At 39.4% G+C, this 13,718-nt stretch overlaps 1 protein-coding gene across 1 annotated transcript in view; it reads left to right on the top strand.

Moving 5' to 3' along the window:
- The window catches only part of SLC49A4 (solute carrier family 49 member 4), a 64,013-nt gene that overhangs the window by 40,151 nt on the left and 10,144 nt on the right, over positions 1–13,718 (top strand). Inside the window, 3 exon segments of the mRNA XM_050900441.1 lie at positions 3,477–3,585; positions 4,227–4,294; positions 9,237–9,364. Of these exon segments, the coding sequence (XP_050756398.1) occupies positions 3,477–3,585; positions 4,227–4,294; positions 9,237–9,364 (305 nt within the window).

Consider the following 13,718-nt stretch of genomic DNA (forward strand, 5'->3'; position numbering starts at 1 on the left):
GGCACTTCTTCATTCCTCTGTACATGAAACAATCAACAGTTCATCATTAAACCCACTTATCTTGGGGAGCCTTTCAGCAACAATCCATCAAGCAGGGGGGTTTTATAAAAGAACATGGTATCTGCCATGCTTCAAGAGAAATCCATCATCTCGTTCGTTAGGCTTCTAAGCTCTGTTGCCTGCCTAATCTAGGCTTTGTAATTCTTGGCACAGAGTGTCTTTCTTTTGACTTAATGGTGTAGACTGAAGGTAATCAACTGATGAGTACGAGGAAATCATGATTTCCCCTTATTGCAGACTTACCTTCTGGTATAAGAACTGTGTGTAAGGCATTTAGGATGTGTGTGAGCTGGTGGGCTGACCCAACTATGCACCAAAAAACACTCATGAGAATTAAGATGTTCATCATTTCCCTCTTCTTTCCCCCAGGCTGCAGTTTTATTACTTCAAAATAAAGCTGTGTAGCATAACTTTACCATTGAAGTCATTGACCTTTTTCCTTGGGACGCCGAAGGGATCTATCACATCCTTGCAGCTCCCACACTCCTTCATGCCTTCAGGTCCTTGAGCAGTCACCTTCATGAGCTGCTTCTTGCAGAGTTGTACTATACATGACTTCTTAGGGTCAGCCATCCCCTGTAGGCCGTTTTTTTGGGACTTCCTTAGGAACTTGGTTCTTCGTCCTGATTTGGAAGATTCCTGCTTCTGACAGATTATGACCATTAGCTGATCTCTGGTTATGTCCTCAAACCAACTCTGTCAGCCTGCAGTGGGAGAGGACAGATTAGTCATCGTTTGGGAGCTAAGCCCAAACCTTTTAACAGTCTATCACACACTGACAAGTGGAGTTTGAATTTCCATTAGAAAAAGTACGGTGCCCTTTCTCAGTTTCTTGGGTGAAGCAAATATGACTTCCCCCCCTCCTATTTCAGAATATACCACAAATTTCCGTGGAAAAAATTCTAATCTAAGTAAATAGTTGATAAGTCTTAAAATCTGCATTAAGAAAACATGTCGTGATTTTTGCTTTGAAGTAATTAGATGCTTTTAGGCTGTTCTGTGCCTTTTATATTTTCAAGGGACTATGTAAGCAATTTGAAATTTCATAACAGGATTTTTGTGCATCATTATTTCTTTAATGAAACTTTCATATGACATCACCATCCAGTGACGGAAGCTGCTCAGAGTGTGCCTGATGTTAGTAGGCGCTGTCAAAGTTATTCTGAAAATGGTGACTGACTTTGACGGGGCTCCCCTCTGAACCAGCCTGTCTTACAGATTCTAGTGGTGTTAAGTAGGTTTCTGAAAAAACAGAAGAAAAAGTGAATTCATATTCCAGCAGAATGGTTTAACAGAGAGGCTAATGCTGATATCCTGTCACAAGGGCTGATATGATGGAAAACAGTGTGGGTTCACCAACTGATGGTGTGACAGACAGCACATTTTTCTATTTTCAGTGGAGCAATTGCAAAATTGCAAAAACAAATACAAGTGACTGGAGCCATGAAAAGTGGAGCTGCTACTTAAGACGTATGTTTCAAATAGCTTTAGCACTTAATGTAGCCAGTGCTAGCTATTGCTTGACAAAAGGGGACAGAATGGCATCTGGTGATCGGTGCCACTTTGTCACTGTTGTGCACCCTTTCTCCTGGTCACTTTCCCTATTCTGGAGACTAGGTAGGGTGGCAGCCTCTGTCACTGGAGGATGTCATGATGCAGAGCTGGTTCTCTAATATTGGTACTAAGAGCTGGACGTGACACAGAGCAGCTATCCCATGTGCCCGTCTGTCTCGTTGCTTGAGTTGCAGAAGAAAAACACGCCACAGGAGATCTCGGTCAAGTAAGTTACACAGTACTCACCCCCTAAAAAATAGCTCTTTAATGAAGATGAGGTTCAGATAGCCAAAGATTCTGAATATTGAGCAAGTGTTATTTTGGAAGAGTACATTCAGACTTGTTCCCTCTTTGCAATCTACGACATGGCTATATAATGTCCATGCCAAATGGGCAGTTTCCCTTTTATTTTATTCTACAGATGTTGAATTAGCTTTTACATGGATAGTATTAAATAGCGTCAGAAAACCTGCCTTAAGAGATGCCAAGATGATACAAGATAGACTAGGATGAGAGTATGGCGTTCTTAAGAGAGAAAAAAAGTTGTCAGGAAGACAGCAAATGCTTTAGCATGCAGAGAAATATAAGCAGTGTGTGGAAGAGCTGAAAGTTTGGGAGTTGTTTTTCTTTGCGTTAAAAAATAAATCTGACATGAACGATATTGAAAGAGGAGGATATGTTCATGTGACAGAAATGTGTTATTCAAGGAGAGGATGTGTGAAAAAGAACAGTGCAAAAAAACGCTGGCTGGTGTGCTGTGCGTGGATCTTCTAGGGTAGTAAAACAGCGTAAGCTGCAAACCTCTGAATGTTTTGGAGAGTATTTGAAGCTCTTTCTCTCCCTCTTGGCTTTCGTAACTGTGTGTTATCAAATTGCCGCTGCATGCCAAGGAACTGGTACTGATCAGGATCAATTTTATGTAAATTGTTTGGGAATGGGGGGAGCCACATTTTGTGGTCACACAGATAGCCCATAGGATAACCTTGGAATCACCATAAAATCTCTTCACTTTAAATTATGACTGTTGCAGAGTCCAAAGTATATTTTCTGTTTTTATTCCCAAATTGAAACATTTTTGAGGAAAAGTTGGATGTCTCTTAGCAAAGATTTTGCATTTGCTTTTGGTTGCAGTGGGTGGGTGAGGGAAATTGGTGGTGGTATTTGTCTGCCAACTCCTGTTTAGCTGTGTACAATGAAGATGATGACACAGTTTTGACTGCTTCATCTTCACTGAATACTAAAGGTCGAATAATTTTAATTGGGAGGAAGAGGCAAACATGTTGACTGTTTAGAGCAGAATATTATACTTGTGTCTGTTTTTTGACAGTTCAAACTGTCAAAATTTTCCACTCCTGCAACTGTACCCGTCTCATTCCCGGAGCTCTCTCTGCCTTTCACCAAAATAAAGAGAAGTAAAACAGTTTTAAAAAAAAAAAAAAAGTTCAAAAAGTATGAATCTCTGATTTTATTCTTGAAATATGCTTTTTGTCATTTAAATTAGTGCTTATTGTTCTTACCATACACTTAGGCTAAGTAGGTTGACCATGCAAATGCATGGAAGAATTGCTTGCGGAAATGAGAAACACATGAGCCCAGCACATTACAGAAATCTTTGAACTACGTGGAGAGTTTGGCTTTTTTTATTATCACAGTGCTAAGGCAGTAACATCTCAGCCACTGGAATTTCAGTGGCATGGCCGGATACCTTTCTTGGTTTTCCTGGCTCACTCCTTCTTCAAACCTCTGCTATTTTTCTTGATGGGCAGAATATAGATTCTAGGGTGTCATTTACTCTAGCAGCTCATCTTGGTGCAATTTCTAATATAAGCTGCAGCTAATTGCATATGTTTTTGTCTTCACAGCAATTTCCGATTCTTGATGATTGCTTTAGCCTATGCTATACCACTGGGTGTTTTCTCTGGCTGGTCTGGCGTTCTGGATTTGATATTAACGCCAGTTCATGTAAGCCAAGTAAGTATCTCCTGACTGATAATCTGCAGCTATTTTGTAAGTGGTATGTTTTTATTTTGCACTAGCATACAATTTTATCAGCTTTTTGTGTTTAAGCTGCTATTAATACATATGGACCACTTTTCTCCTGAAATTTTAAACAAAATAAACTGTAGCTTTGGCATCCCAAACTGTCACGATTCTCCTTGCTGACTCTTCACCAGTGGTGGGTGTTTTCAGAACCATACGCACCTTTTGACAAGAAGGAAGAGGCAGGTAAACAAATGGGAGTATTGTTGGCTGCTGCACCTTTAGTAGAAGAAAATAATGTTTACCAGGTGGAAAAGAGAAGGGAGGGGAGGTGGGGAGAAGAGGATTTCTAAGCTTTTGATAGGGTATTATAAAAATCCAGAGGACATTACTCAGATTCTATAGAGAGGTCACATTTAGGGCATAGGCTACTTAGTCATACTTTCTTCTAGTGAACTTATTTCCTTTTGAATCTCCTAGAAAAAGTCTTGCACTTCAAATTGTTGTTGGGGGCTGTTGCTAGCAGTCTGCAGCTCCTGCACACCATTTGTTTTGAAAGTAACATCTTACCATCTTATTTTCTCAGCTTTAACACATTTCTCTGTGTTTTGTTTTGTTTTTTTTCCTGTCAGGTAGATGCAGGCTGGATTGGATTTTGGTCTATAGTTGGAGGTTGTGTTGTTGGCATAGCAATGGCAAGGTAGGAATAATTACATGTCCTTCTCCACTTCTTCAACTGTGATTGTCATTTAGCTAGTCCTCTTAATAACATAACTTGTTTTCTCTCATCTTCTAGAAACTTGAAAAGGAAAATGCATTCTGGGGTTATGATGTGTTTCTTGTAGAGCAATAATTTGTATATTCCATGTTAGTGGTTGCTGGGGGTTGAGAACTCCACGTGCGTATACCTCAATTTGGCAAGTCATACTGTTACTCCTGACAAGTGCTTCCTGTATGCTCCTTTTAAACACAGTTCTTGTGAATTCAGCTGCCTGGTACGAGGGAGAACCCATTGTAGCACATTTGGAAAGCATTGAAGAAACTAATGTCTGTCTTCTTCCATCAACACTTTTGGGCATATTGATTCCCAAAGGGATATTGGGAATGTAGCACAGGCAGCCTACCCACAATAATGTTACGTTCCTCCACAGAGAAATTAGTCTGGGCCTGTTTTGGCCAGGTTGCTCGATTCCAATATGGCCTAACTATTTTTTGCTGTACTGCTATGGGCTACAGTAGGGGTGTACCTTACGCTTTTTATATATCCAAACACAGCTCTCTCTGGCCGTCATGAATGCTGATGACATGGGGAGCGGAAAAGCAAGAAAAGGATTGCCCTTCCAAAAGGCTGCTGCTTTTTCTTCATTGAGATCCTCTTTAAAAAAAGGGGCAGGGGGAGGGAGAAAAAGTCTTTCAGGAGGTACTTGAGCAGTGAGTTTATAAAACTGATTAAAACCAATCACATGTTCCCCTTGCATCGGGGTATCTAAGCATTGTCCTGGCTTCTCTATGTCCACTCTTTAGACTCCAGCTCTGCAATGAGTTTAGCACAAGTGCAGGGGTCTATCATCGTTGCAGTCGTTGTGGGATTGTGGACCCAGAGAGGCATCTTTTTAGGACAGAAAATGAAGCTCTCTTTTTTTCACTTACTGTGCATCATCAGAGTACACAATGCATAAAGAAATGTGAGGTTTCTCATCCTGACATTTTGCAGGCTGCCTAGCAACTGCGATGAAGGGAGAGGAAAAAAACTCCTGACCTAGGGAAAAGAAAGAAGCGCTTCCCTCCCATCCGCTCCAGATGCAGGCCAAAGGACTTAATCTATTGAAACAAAGTTCACACCCTGATTTCCTCTAAAAAGAGTTGCTTTTGATTAGCTAAGCTCAGATATGAGGTTTTCTCTCTAAGAGAAGTAGATGTTTAAAACCAACTGCTGTAAGTGACACGGATGCCGTAGCAGGTTACGTGCTGAAGCAGGTAGTGTGCCAGTTTAATCTTTTCCATCATGAGTTTATCTCTGGTATATTTGCAACATTTCAATAGTAGAGGGGCATCCTTAGCAGCTCACTTAACTTTGACGGGAGAGAATCTGCTGACTCAGTGCCAACATGCAAATCTTAATCTTTATGGTAGATTAATTTATTTATTTGCCTGGGTTAAGTTTCAGGAAATGCTGACAGTCTCTTTAACTGCTTCAAAATTGATTTCAAACCTTGTTGAATATCAGTATTTTGTAGCATTCAGAGCTTTGCTTTTGAGTAAATTAAAAAAGTACCAACAGTCTGTCTCCAAATATGTCTTTCTAACTTGGGCGATACACAGTTCAAATGGGAGGGTTTGCATACAGAAAGGGAGGGAGGAGGTGATTTGTCACTCCTGATGGATGACTCTCCCTCCTAGGCCTATTCAGCATTTATCTGTGTAGGGTTGAATCAATGACGAGTCTGACTGTAATCTGCTGAAAGTTGTAATTAGGAAAATTAAGTAATGATTCTTGTCAAGGCTGACAAGTTGATGTATTTCAGTGTCAGAACTGTGATTTGCCAAGCAAGCAGCTCTCTCTTGTAACCACCTCTCAAGAAGCTGTTGGTTTGGGGTTTTTTTTTTCCTTTTTTTTTTTTTCCCCTGCTAATTTATCAAAGCAAAATTGGTGCAGTTTAGGAATTTGCTCCTTCCATTTTTGTCAATGCAGATTCTACCATTTAGAACTGTAACAACCTGAGTCTTGCCCTGGAGCATTTGGTCCTGCATGTCACAGTAGGTGTTAAATCATCTATATTTAAAGTAATGCCCAGTTTGGAAATTTGTTTATCTATCTCATTTTCAAAATGGTGCAAGTTTTCCTCAGCACAATGCATAAATCCTCCAGCTCTCCACCCACTGCTGTCCCAATAGCCATTAACTTAGATATGTTTAGCTAATTTGTGTGATGCATTTTTATAATTGAAAAGCCTGGGCTATTTTGGGCAGCTGGCAGGTGCTGTACCCTTTGCTGGCAGCTTTCAAATGATACTGGTTTGAAGAAAAGCAGTGTCAAAGAGCGACATTCATATCATTGCATGGAAACATAAATCTATTCCCTTTTCTCAGATTTTTTTTTTTTTTTTGCCACATTTGCTAATGATCATAGATATTTCTGAGGTTTTGTCCTCCACAGCTCAGTTTTTCTTCCTGCTTTTAACCTGCAGTGTAGTGAAAATGCTGAAACTTTATGACATGGTGATAATTTCCTTAGCAACAGACAGTGTTGTCAGCAACACAGGTTTGTGATTTTAACTGTAGGATCCCGCCTAGGGCTGGATTTGCTGGGTTGCAGGAGACTGTTACCAGCAGTAGGCTGAGAGGTCTGTGTCTGGGTAAGTATACACCTTCTCTGCTGGTGTACCTACTTTTTTAGCAGCTGCAGACATCCCTTTACATGCTAGATGATGAAGAAGGATTTAAACAGAACGGAGGGTTTTGAAAGCAGATACTGGGGTCAGAGGATAAAAATAATTTCTCTCAGTTTTTGATTGAAACAAGAATTCTGAAGAGTTGACTAGATTTACAGTCGTCTTTATTCTCCTGTAACCAGACAAGAAGCAGAAGTCCCTCAATTACCAAGTTCAGGCTAGATTGCTATGTCATTTTTTCCCATTATTTCTGTTGCTGGATGAATACCTTTGAGTTTGTATTTGACCCTTCTGGAGTCCTGTGAATATCTGAGAGCTCCTTGGCACACACTGCTACCACTGGTACCCAAACCAGGATCTTTGTGTCAAAAAGAGTTGCAGCTGCTCAGTAAAGGTAGATATTTGCTCCACTTAACTATCTTGAATGGTTTAGTTGCATATCATCCTCCCATCCCCACATATTGCTGGTGGTAGGATAGAGATAGAGGACCCCCTAGAGATCCTTTCCAGACCTGTTGTCTGTGAATGTCCCTCCCTGAAGGCTGATATTTCTCACACTCTGTTTCATTAGACGGGATATACATAACTGCTCTTGCCTGTAAGGAGAGGGAATAGTGATGTTGTCTGCCGGCAGGCAAAGCAGGGACTCTGTGTGGAAAAGCCAAAAGTTTGCACTTTGAGATGCTTCTGAGAAGCTTTTAAAATTGCTGATTTTGACCTCAGTGATCCCAAAGAATAATTAAAGAAACTGGCAAACCACTGAGAAGAGGTGATCCTGATTGCTGGATTTGGATTGTCAGAAAAAAACAACAGTAGCAGCTAACCTCTGACTATTGGAGATTAATGCATAAGCCACTTGAACACTGCAGTCATAAACTTTTAAGATTATATGCAGCATTGATCTTCTGCTACTGCTTATTGAATCACTCGCTGCTAAATTCAAGGTGGAATTAAAGCACAGGGAGAATGAAAATAAGAGGAAAGAAGTGGGGGGTTTTGTGGGGTTTTTTTTGATTGCATTACTTTTACATCTCTTATGGTATATGTGGAGCTGAGGTTCCTAGTTCTCAAAATGTTGGTAGCGTTATCTGTTGTATCAAGTAAGCTATAAGGTATCTGCCTGTAAAGTGATGTTTGTCAGGGCAGAGAAGGCAGTTAGCTGGCAGATGGGCAGATTTCATCATGGACCAATCTAGGTGGATTGTGCTGCCGTTAGCCTAATCAAGGTAGGAGACTATGAGGGCAGAAGACATTCTTTAGACATACATACCTGACCTGTCTGGCCCAAAATCACATCTCCTAAGCAGAAAATTATAGAAAATTATTTGTGGATAAATGACATTGCCTTTTCTAATATATCTTTTTTAGTAGCTGGGTTGAAATCCCTTTTGAAAAGAGCAGTTGCACTGATAATTATGCCATGTGAGCGCTGCTCAAATGCATTCTGTCTCCTTGAAAGAAGAAGGAAAAAAAGATGAAAAAAGCAATTGTACCATCAGGTGGTATAAAGATCATATTTCCCTCTGTATAACAGCCAGACTGCCCAGGAATTCTGGGGCTGTCCTCCCCCGGACTTCAGTGGGGTATGTGTAGGAGAGGAGTGGCACCAAGCTCTTGGTTTCTGGAACATTTCAACCCAAAACAGCCACTGGCAGAGTCACCACCTCTGTAAAGAGTTCCTGCTTTGCCTAAGCCACCAAGAGCTTCATCGCCAATGCATCCGAGGGTTCAGAAGCTGTTCTTTGTCATCTTCAATCTAGGGATTCTGGTATTTGGAGTTTTGTCATTTCCCACAGGAATTAATCTTGACAGTTAACTATGTCTTGAATGAAATGCAGTAGCCTCCTCATATGCTAATTGAGCGGTGCGTCTGCCAAGGGAGACTGGCAAACGCTGACAAAATAGCGATGTAAGTAGTGGTGTTGATGTTGTGTCCAACAAATGCAGAAGGAAAAAAAAAACCCTTCCTGTATACCAAGTGTTTTCAATTGATGCCTTGAGAATTGTTGTGGTTTGGTTATTATTTTGCAACAGCTAAAAAATCCATGGCTCTTCAGCTTGACAGCTAGAAATATCACCATTCTATAAAAATGCCTTTTTTCTATTTCTGAAAATGAGAAATGATTTTTAAATTGTTTTTACAGTCTCCAGAATGTTTAATGAGGAAATACTGAATTAATTGTCAAGCATCACATTTAAATAATATGAAAATCAGCGTTTGTACTGCTCTGATCTGTGCTTTTATTTTAGATTTGCAGATTTTATCAGGGGCATGCTGAAGTTTATATTGCTGCTGCTTTTATCTGGAGCAACGTTAGCATCAACCTGGTTCACTCTCACCTGTCTAACTAGTGTCACTCATCTGCCTTTAACCACAGGTATCGACAATGATTTTAATTCCTATTATTTATAATTGGTATTGCAGGCAAATATTTGCAGTCTTAAATCAACTATATTATAACCTGGTTTGGTATCATTAGTAATACAGTCGTTTTAACAAGACCAAAAAAAAAAGGTTTAGAAAACCTATTGAATCTGAAATATCTTTACCAGCTTTGAATAACTTCATAAAAAGATTAAAAACTAACAAAACCCAATAATAAGAACCCAGAATATACATTTAAAATTGATTTTGGGACAGAGTGTTTTTCTGTTTTGAGTGTTTTGGAATGAGAAATAAACCAAGAAAAGTCAGATGAATGGGAGTAGCATTGTGTGTAAGAAACAGTGACATATCTGGGAATTTAGGGGTTTGAAACTTACATTCATTATTGGAAACACATGGTGCAGTTCAGACCAAAGTGACCCATAGTATTTTCAGCTATCTAAATCTATCCCTGCACTGTGCTGTCCTCTTTTTTGCACCTGCATGCAGGTTCAGGGAACTCTTCCAGTCCAAAATTAACTCAGCCCGTGCCTCAAAAAGACAGGAAAAAAACTGTTGGCAGGAGTGGGGGAAAATCTCAGAGGTCTACTCAAGCTGCCAGTGAGCTGTACCCTTAGTTGAAAATTAGCACTGCTTAGTGCTTAAAAATCTGCCCTTCACCTTACTATCTGCACCAAAGGATTGATCCACCCATGATTCCAAGACCTTCAACAGAGTAATGAGTTACAGTAAAACTAAGCCATTGAGATTTTAAAAAATATTTATTTATTGAAGAATTCTGTAAATGCTTTTTAAATAAAGTGCCATCTTTGTTATAGGCAAGTTTATGCATTATAGGAGAAATGAAAATTGGTTTTTTCCCATTTTTAATAAAGGTTTGGTGTGGAGAGTAGTATATAAAATACTGTTTTACTCAAATTAACTTTGAGTTTCAGTAAGTGTCCTTGGTGCATTGCATATGTCACAACTATAAACTACAGTGGGTACAGCAAATTGAAATACATGATCAATTCAGGAGAAACACCATCTGGATGGATAGGTCAAATTTGTGATTTATCTTGAAATTTCAACTTTAAAAAAAAAATCTGCTTAAAACGTAATTTAATCGATAAACAAATCAAATTTCGTGGTGGCTATTGTCATACCAAATGACTACACTTTTCCATCAAATCTAAAATAAATGCAATAAAAGCTTGTTTCTTGTGCTTGCCTGCTTCATCACTACAAGCCTGCAGTAATGTAAATTCTTACAGTAAATCTATCCTCTGAATTGATGCAACAAGCCAAACACATAAATGTCCCTTCGAGTCTATGCATAAGAATGAAGCGGAGAGGTTTCAAGAGGTGAAAGTCATTATGTATGTACTCACCAATGATCCAAAACAAAACTGATGGAGCTCTGTCTCTGATTTTATTTTATTTTTTGTAAAGAACTCGGCATGCAACATAGGTTCTAGAAGAATTCTTACTTCTTTATAGCATGTAGGTGTATTATGGTGGTTTTTTTGGAAAGGTGATCCACTGTCAGGACATAAAAGTATGTAAGGTATTTGGGGTTTGATATCAAGTATTCTAAACTAGCATCCCATGATAAAAATCTAGAGATTGGGTTGTTCTTTTCATGCAGTTATCATTTCTTTTAAAATGGATGATTCCTTAGATTGAGGTAAATTATATTTTAGAGTTTTGTGTCTGTGCTGTTCTTACATATGTCACTGTAAATGTTGAACCCTTTTCTATAAAACACAAGCTTGTTTTGAATAGCAATGCCAGCAATATGGTGCATTCCTCAAAAAAAGCAATCTAAAGCATCAGGGCCTAACGTGCAGCCACCAAATAAGATCTCTTTTTTCTTCTGTGGCATAATGTTTAAACTTCATAGATAGGTGGGGGGGGTTCATATCAGCCTTTTCTCATTAAAGTTCGTATAAAATAGATGTAATGCGCCTGTTCGATTTAGATCCTTGTACACAGAAAAGCAGTAGTATATCTTTATGAATTATGCCGTTACGGATGAAAACACACAAGCTATTTAAGCTAATTTATAGGACTTCATGCTAGATTATTCCTCAATGTAATGATGCAATATGATGATGACCTCTGCATTCCACAGTAATTGGGAGAAACGGTACATTTGAATTGATTTGGATAAACTTTTTTTTTTCTTCTTTTAATTAAAAGTTCGAGATGTAGAGTATATCAGAGTATAAATGTAGGAGGTCAAATGCAGGCCATTGGCTGGCAGCTTTGGGAAGTGATTTGAGGTAGCTGGTAAGGTGGAAGTCACTCTGCATACTCAGTGGACCAGTGTTGACAGTGGACTTCCAGGCAGTTATCCTCTGTGTGTTTTTGTAGAGCTGGAAGATGTGCAGAACAAAAGTAGCCATCATTGTGGGTTCTTTTAGGTTTTTTTTTCCTTTTTCTCTTTGGTTTTTTTCCTTTTTCTCTTTGGTTTTTTTCCTTTTTCTTTTTAGAAGAGGTCCATGTAATGCTTTGTATCCCAGAGCTACTTTGCAGGCATCACTGAACACCTGCTGCAAAGCAGGGATTGTTGTGTTATTGAGGGCAACGGGGTTTAATGTTGCCAGAAGGTTAATAGGTTCCTCAAATTCTTCCTGTCTGGTGGCAAAGAGCACAAGTGTTAGGCTTGGTGGTGCTACAGAGCCAGTGATGGATCTCAGTCCACCCTTTCAGACTTACTCAAATGCTGAGGCAGAGCAAGCAGGGTTCAAAACTGACTGTTATGGAAATGTGGGGGTGTACATTTGATCTTGCAAGGAGGTTTTCCCTTCCAACCAACTAGCTCCCATTTTGTGAGGGTCTTCCCCCTCCTCTCTTGCCCTGCCTCCAATGTGGTTCTCTTGAGCAAGTCAGACGTTGCCCTACAAATCCACAAGCGTTGCCATCTTCAGCAATACCTGGAAACTGCTAAAATAGTGACATGACCTGATGGACTGCTGGTACAGTTAAAAGGGAGCTCTTCCATAGGACAGGACAGTCATTTTGATGAGGAAGCAAGACACCTCATGGGAGTCTTTGTACTGGCCCAGGGGTTAAGGCAGGCTTCACCCTAGAGATGAAGGCTGGTTAGAGAACATTGTCATCTGCTTCATCTCACCTGGCAGCTGCTTGATCCACGAATAAAGTTTGCATCCATAGGTAGACCTTGCGAGTGGTTTCCCAAGGTCCAAAAATAGTCTTTTCCTTTAGCATGTGGATATTGTGTGGTATACAAGCTCGTTCCCCTCTTCTGAAAACTCTCTGCTTGTCTCTCACCTGGTCTCCAGAGTAAGCACTCAGGTGGGAATGTTTGCATGCAAGCAGGCTTTTGAAATGCTGAAAAGATGAGAGAGTTTGGCCAATTATTCACCCTAAAGGAAAGGGAAGAAAATCTCTAAAGACTTGTCTTTAAAATACAAACAAACCCCCCTCTTCTAATCCGTATTCTTTGTAGCAGTTGTAGTAATGTCCGGTTTAAATACTGGGGGAGGAATTGTATTTGAAAAAATGGTCACAGCAAAATGTTTTTTCCTACACTGGTTTGTGTAATACTCTCCTAATTCCTTGTAAGTAGGCACAACATCATCTAAAGATTTTTCCTACAAAATGTAATTACTTAGAATGGGGACCTTTAATGCAGATATTAAAAATCAATGACTGCTTTGTGTTTTCTTTAAATGATGCTGTTAGCATTGTTTGTATTGTGTAATGCCTGCATTGCTCTGCATTATCATAATATGCTCCATTTTTCCTCCTGCCACAGAGCAAGACAAGTTTTCTGTCATTTGCTGACTTCTTAATGTATCTCCAAAAGATTTTATAAAAAGTTTATTCGGAGTCATGTGTATGAACTATAACTGCCAGTGTGGGAAAAAAAGAAAGCGAGGCAATAACAATATAGTGCCATCATAGCTACCATATCATCTGTCTAAAACACCTCTCATCAGCTAATCACAGCTCTTAAAACCCCTTGATTCTGGAATTGGTTTGTATTTTAAGCAAGCTTGTATTTTCTTTTAAGAAATTTTAATTTTAATGTATATTATTTGCATTTTTCAGCAAGTTTCAAAGAATTTTATGTACACATTGAGCATTAAAATACTTTTCTCCATTGAATTCCCAATGCAGCTGCTGATCTGTTTCTCTGTGCCAAGTTCATTGTTAGTTTGCTTTGTACTGAACTTCATTATGTGAATTTATGTACAATGGGATACTTTGACCCAAAATAATTGTGTGAGGCATTGTAATGCCAGTTTCAGTATCTTGCCACTTTGTATAGCTGGTAGTATCTCTGGATACAAATACTAGCATTTTCCAAAAATTGATATGCAACGCTAGTTGCTCGC

The sequence above is a fragment of the Gymnogyps californianus genome, chromosome 7 (assembly GCF_018139145.2).
Source record: "Gymnogyps californianus isolate 813 chromosome 7, ASM1813914v2, whole genome shotgun sequence".
In the NCBI taxonomy this organism is placed as follows: domain Eukaryota; kingdom Metazoa; phylum Chordata; class Aves; order Accipitriformes; family Cathartidae; genus Gymnogyps; species Gymnogyps californianus.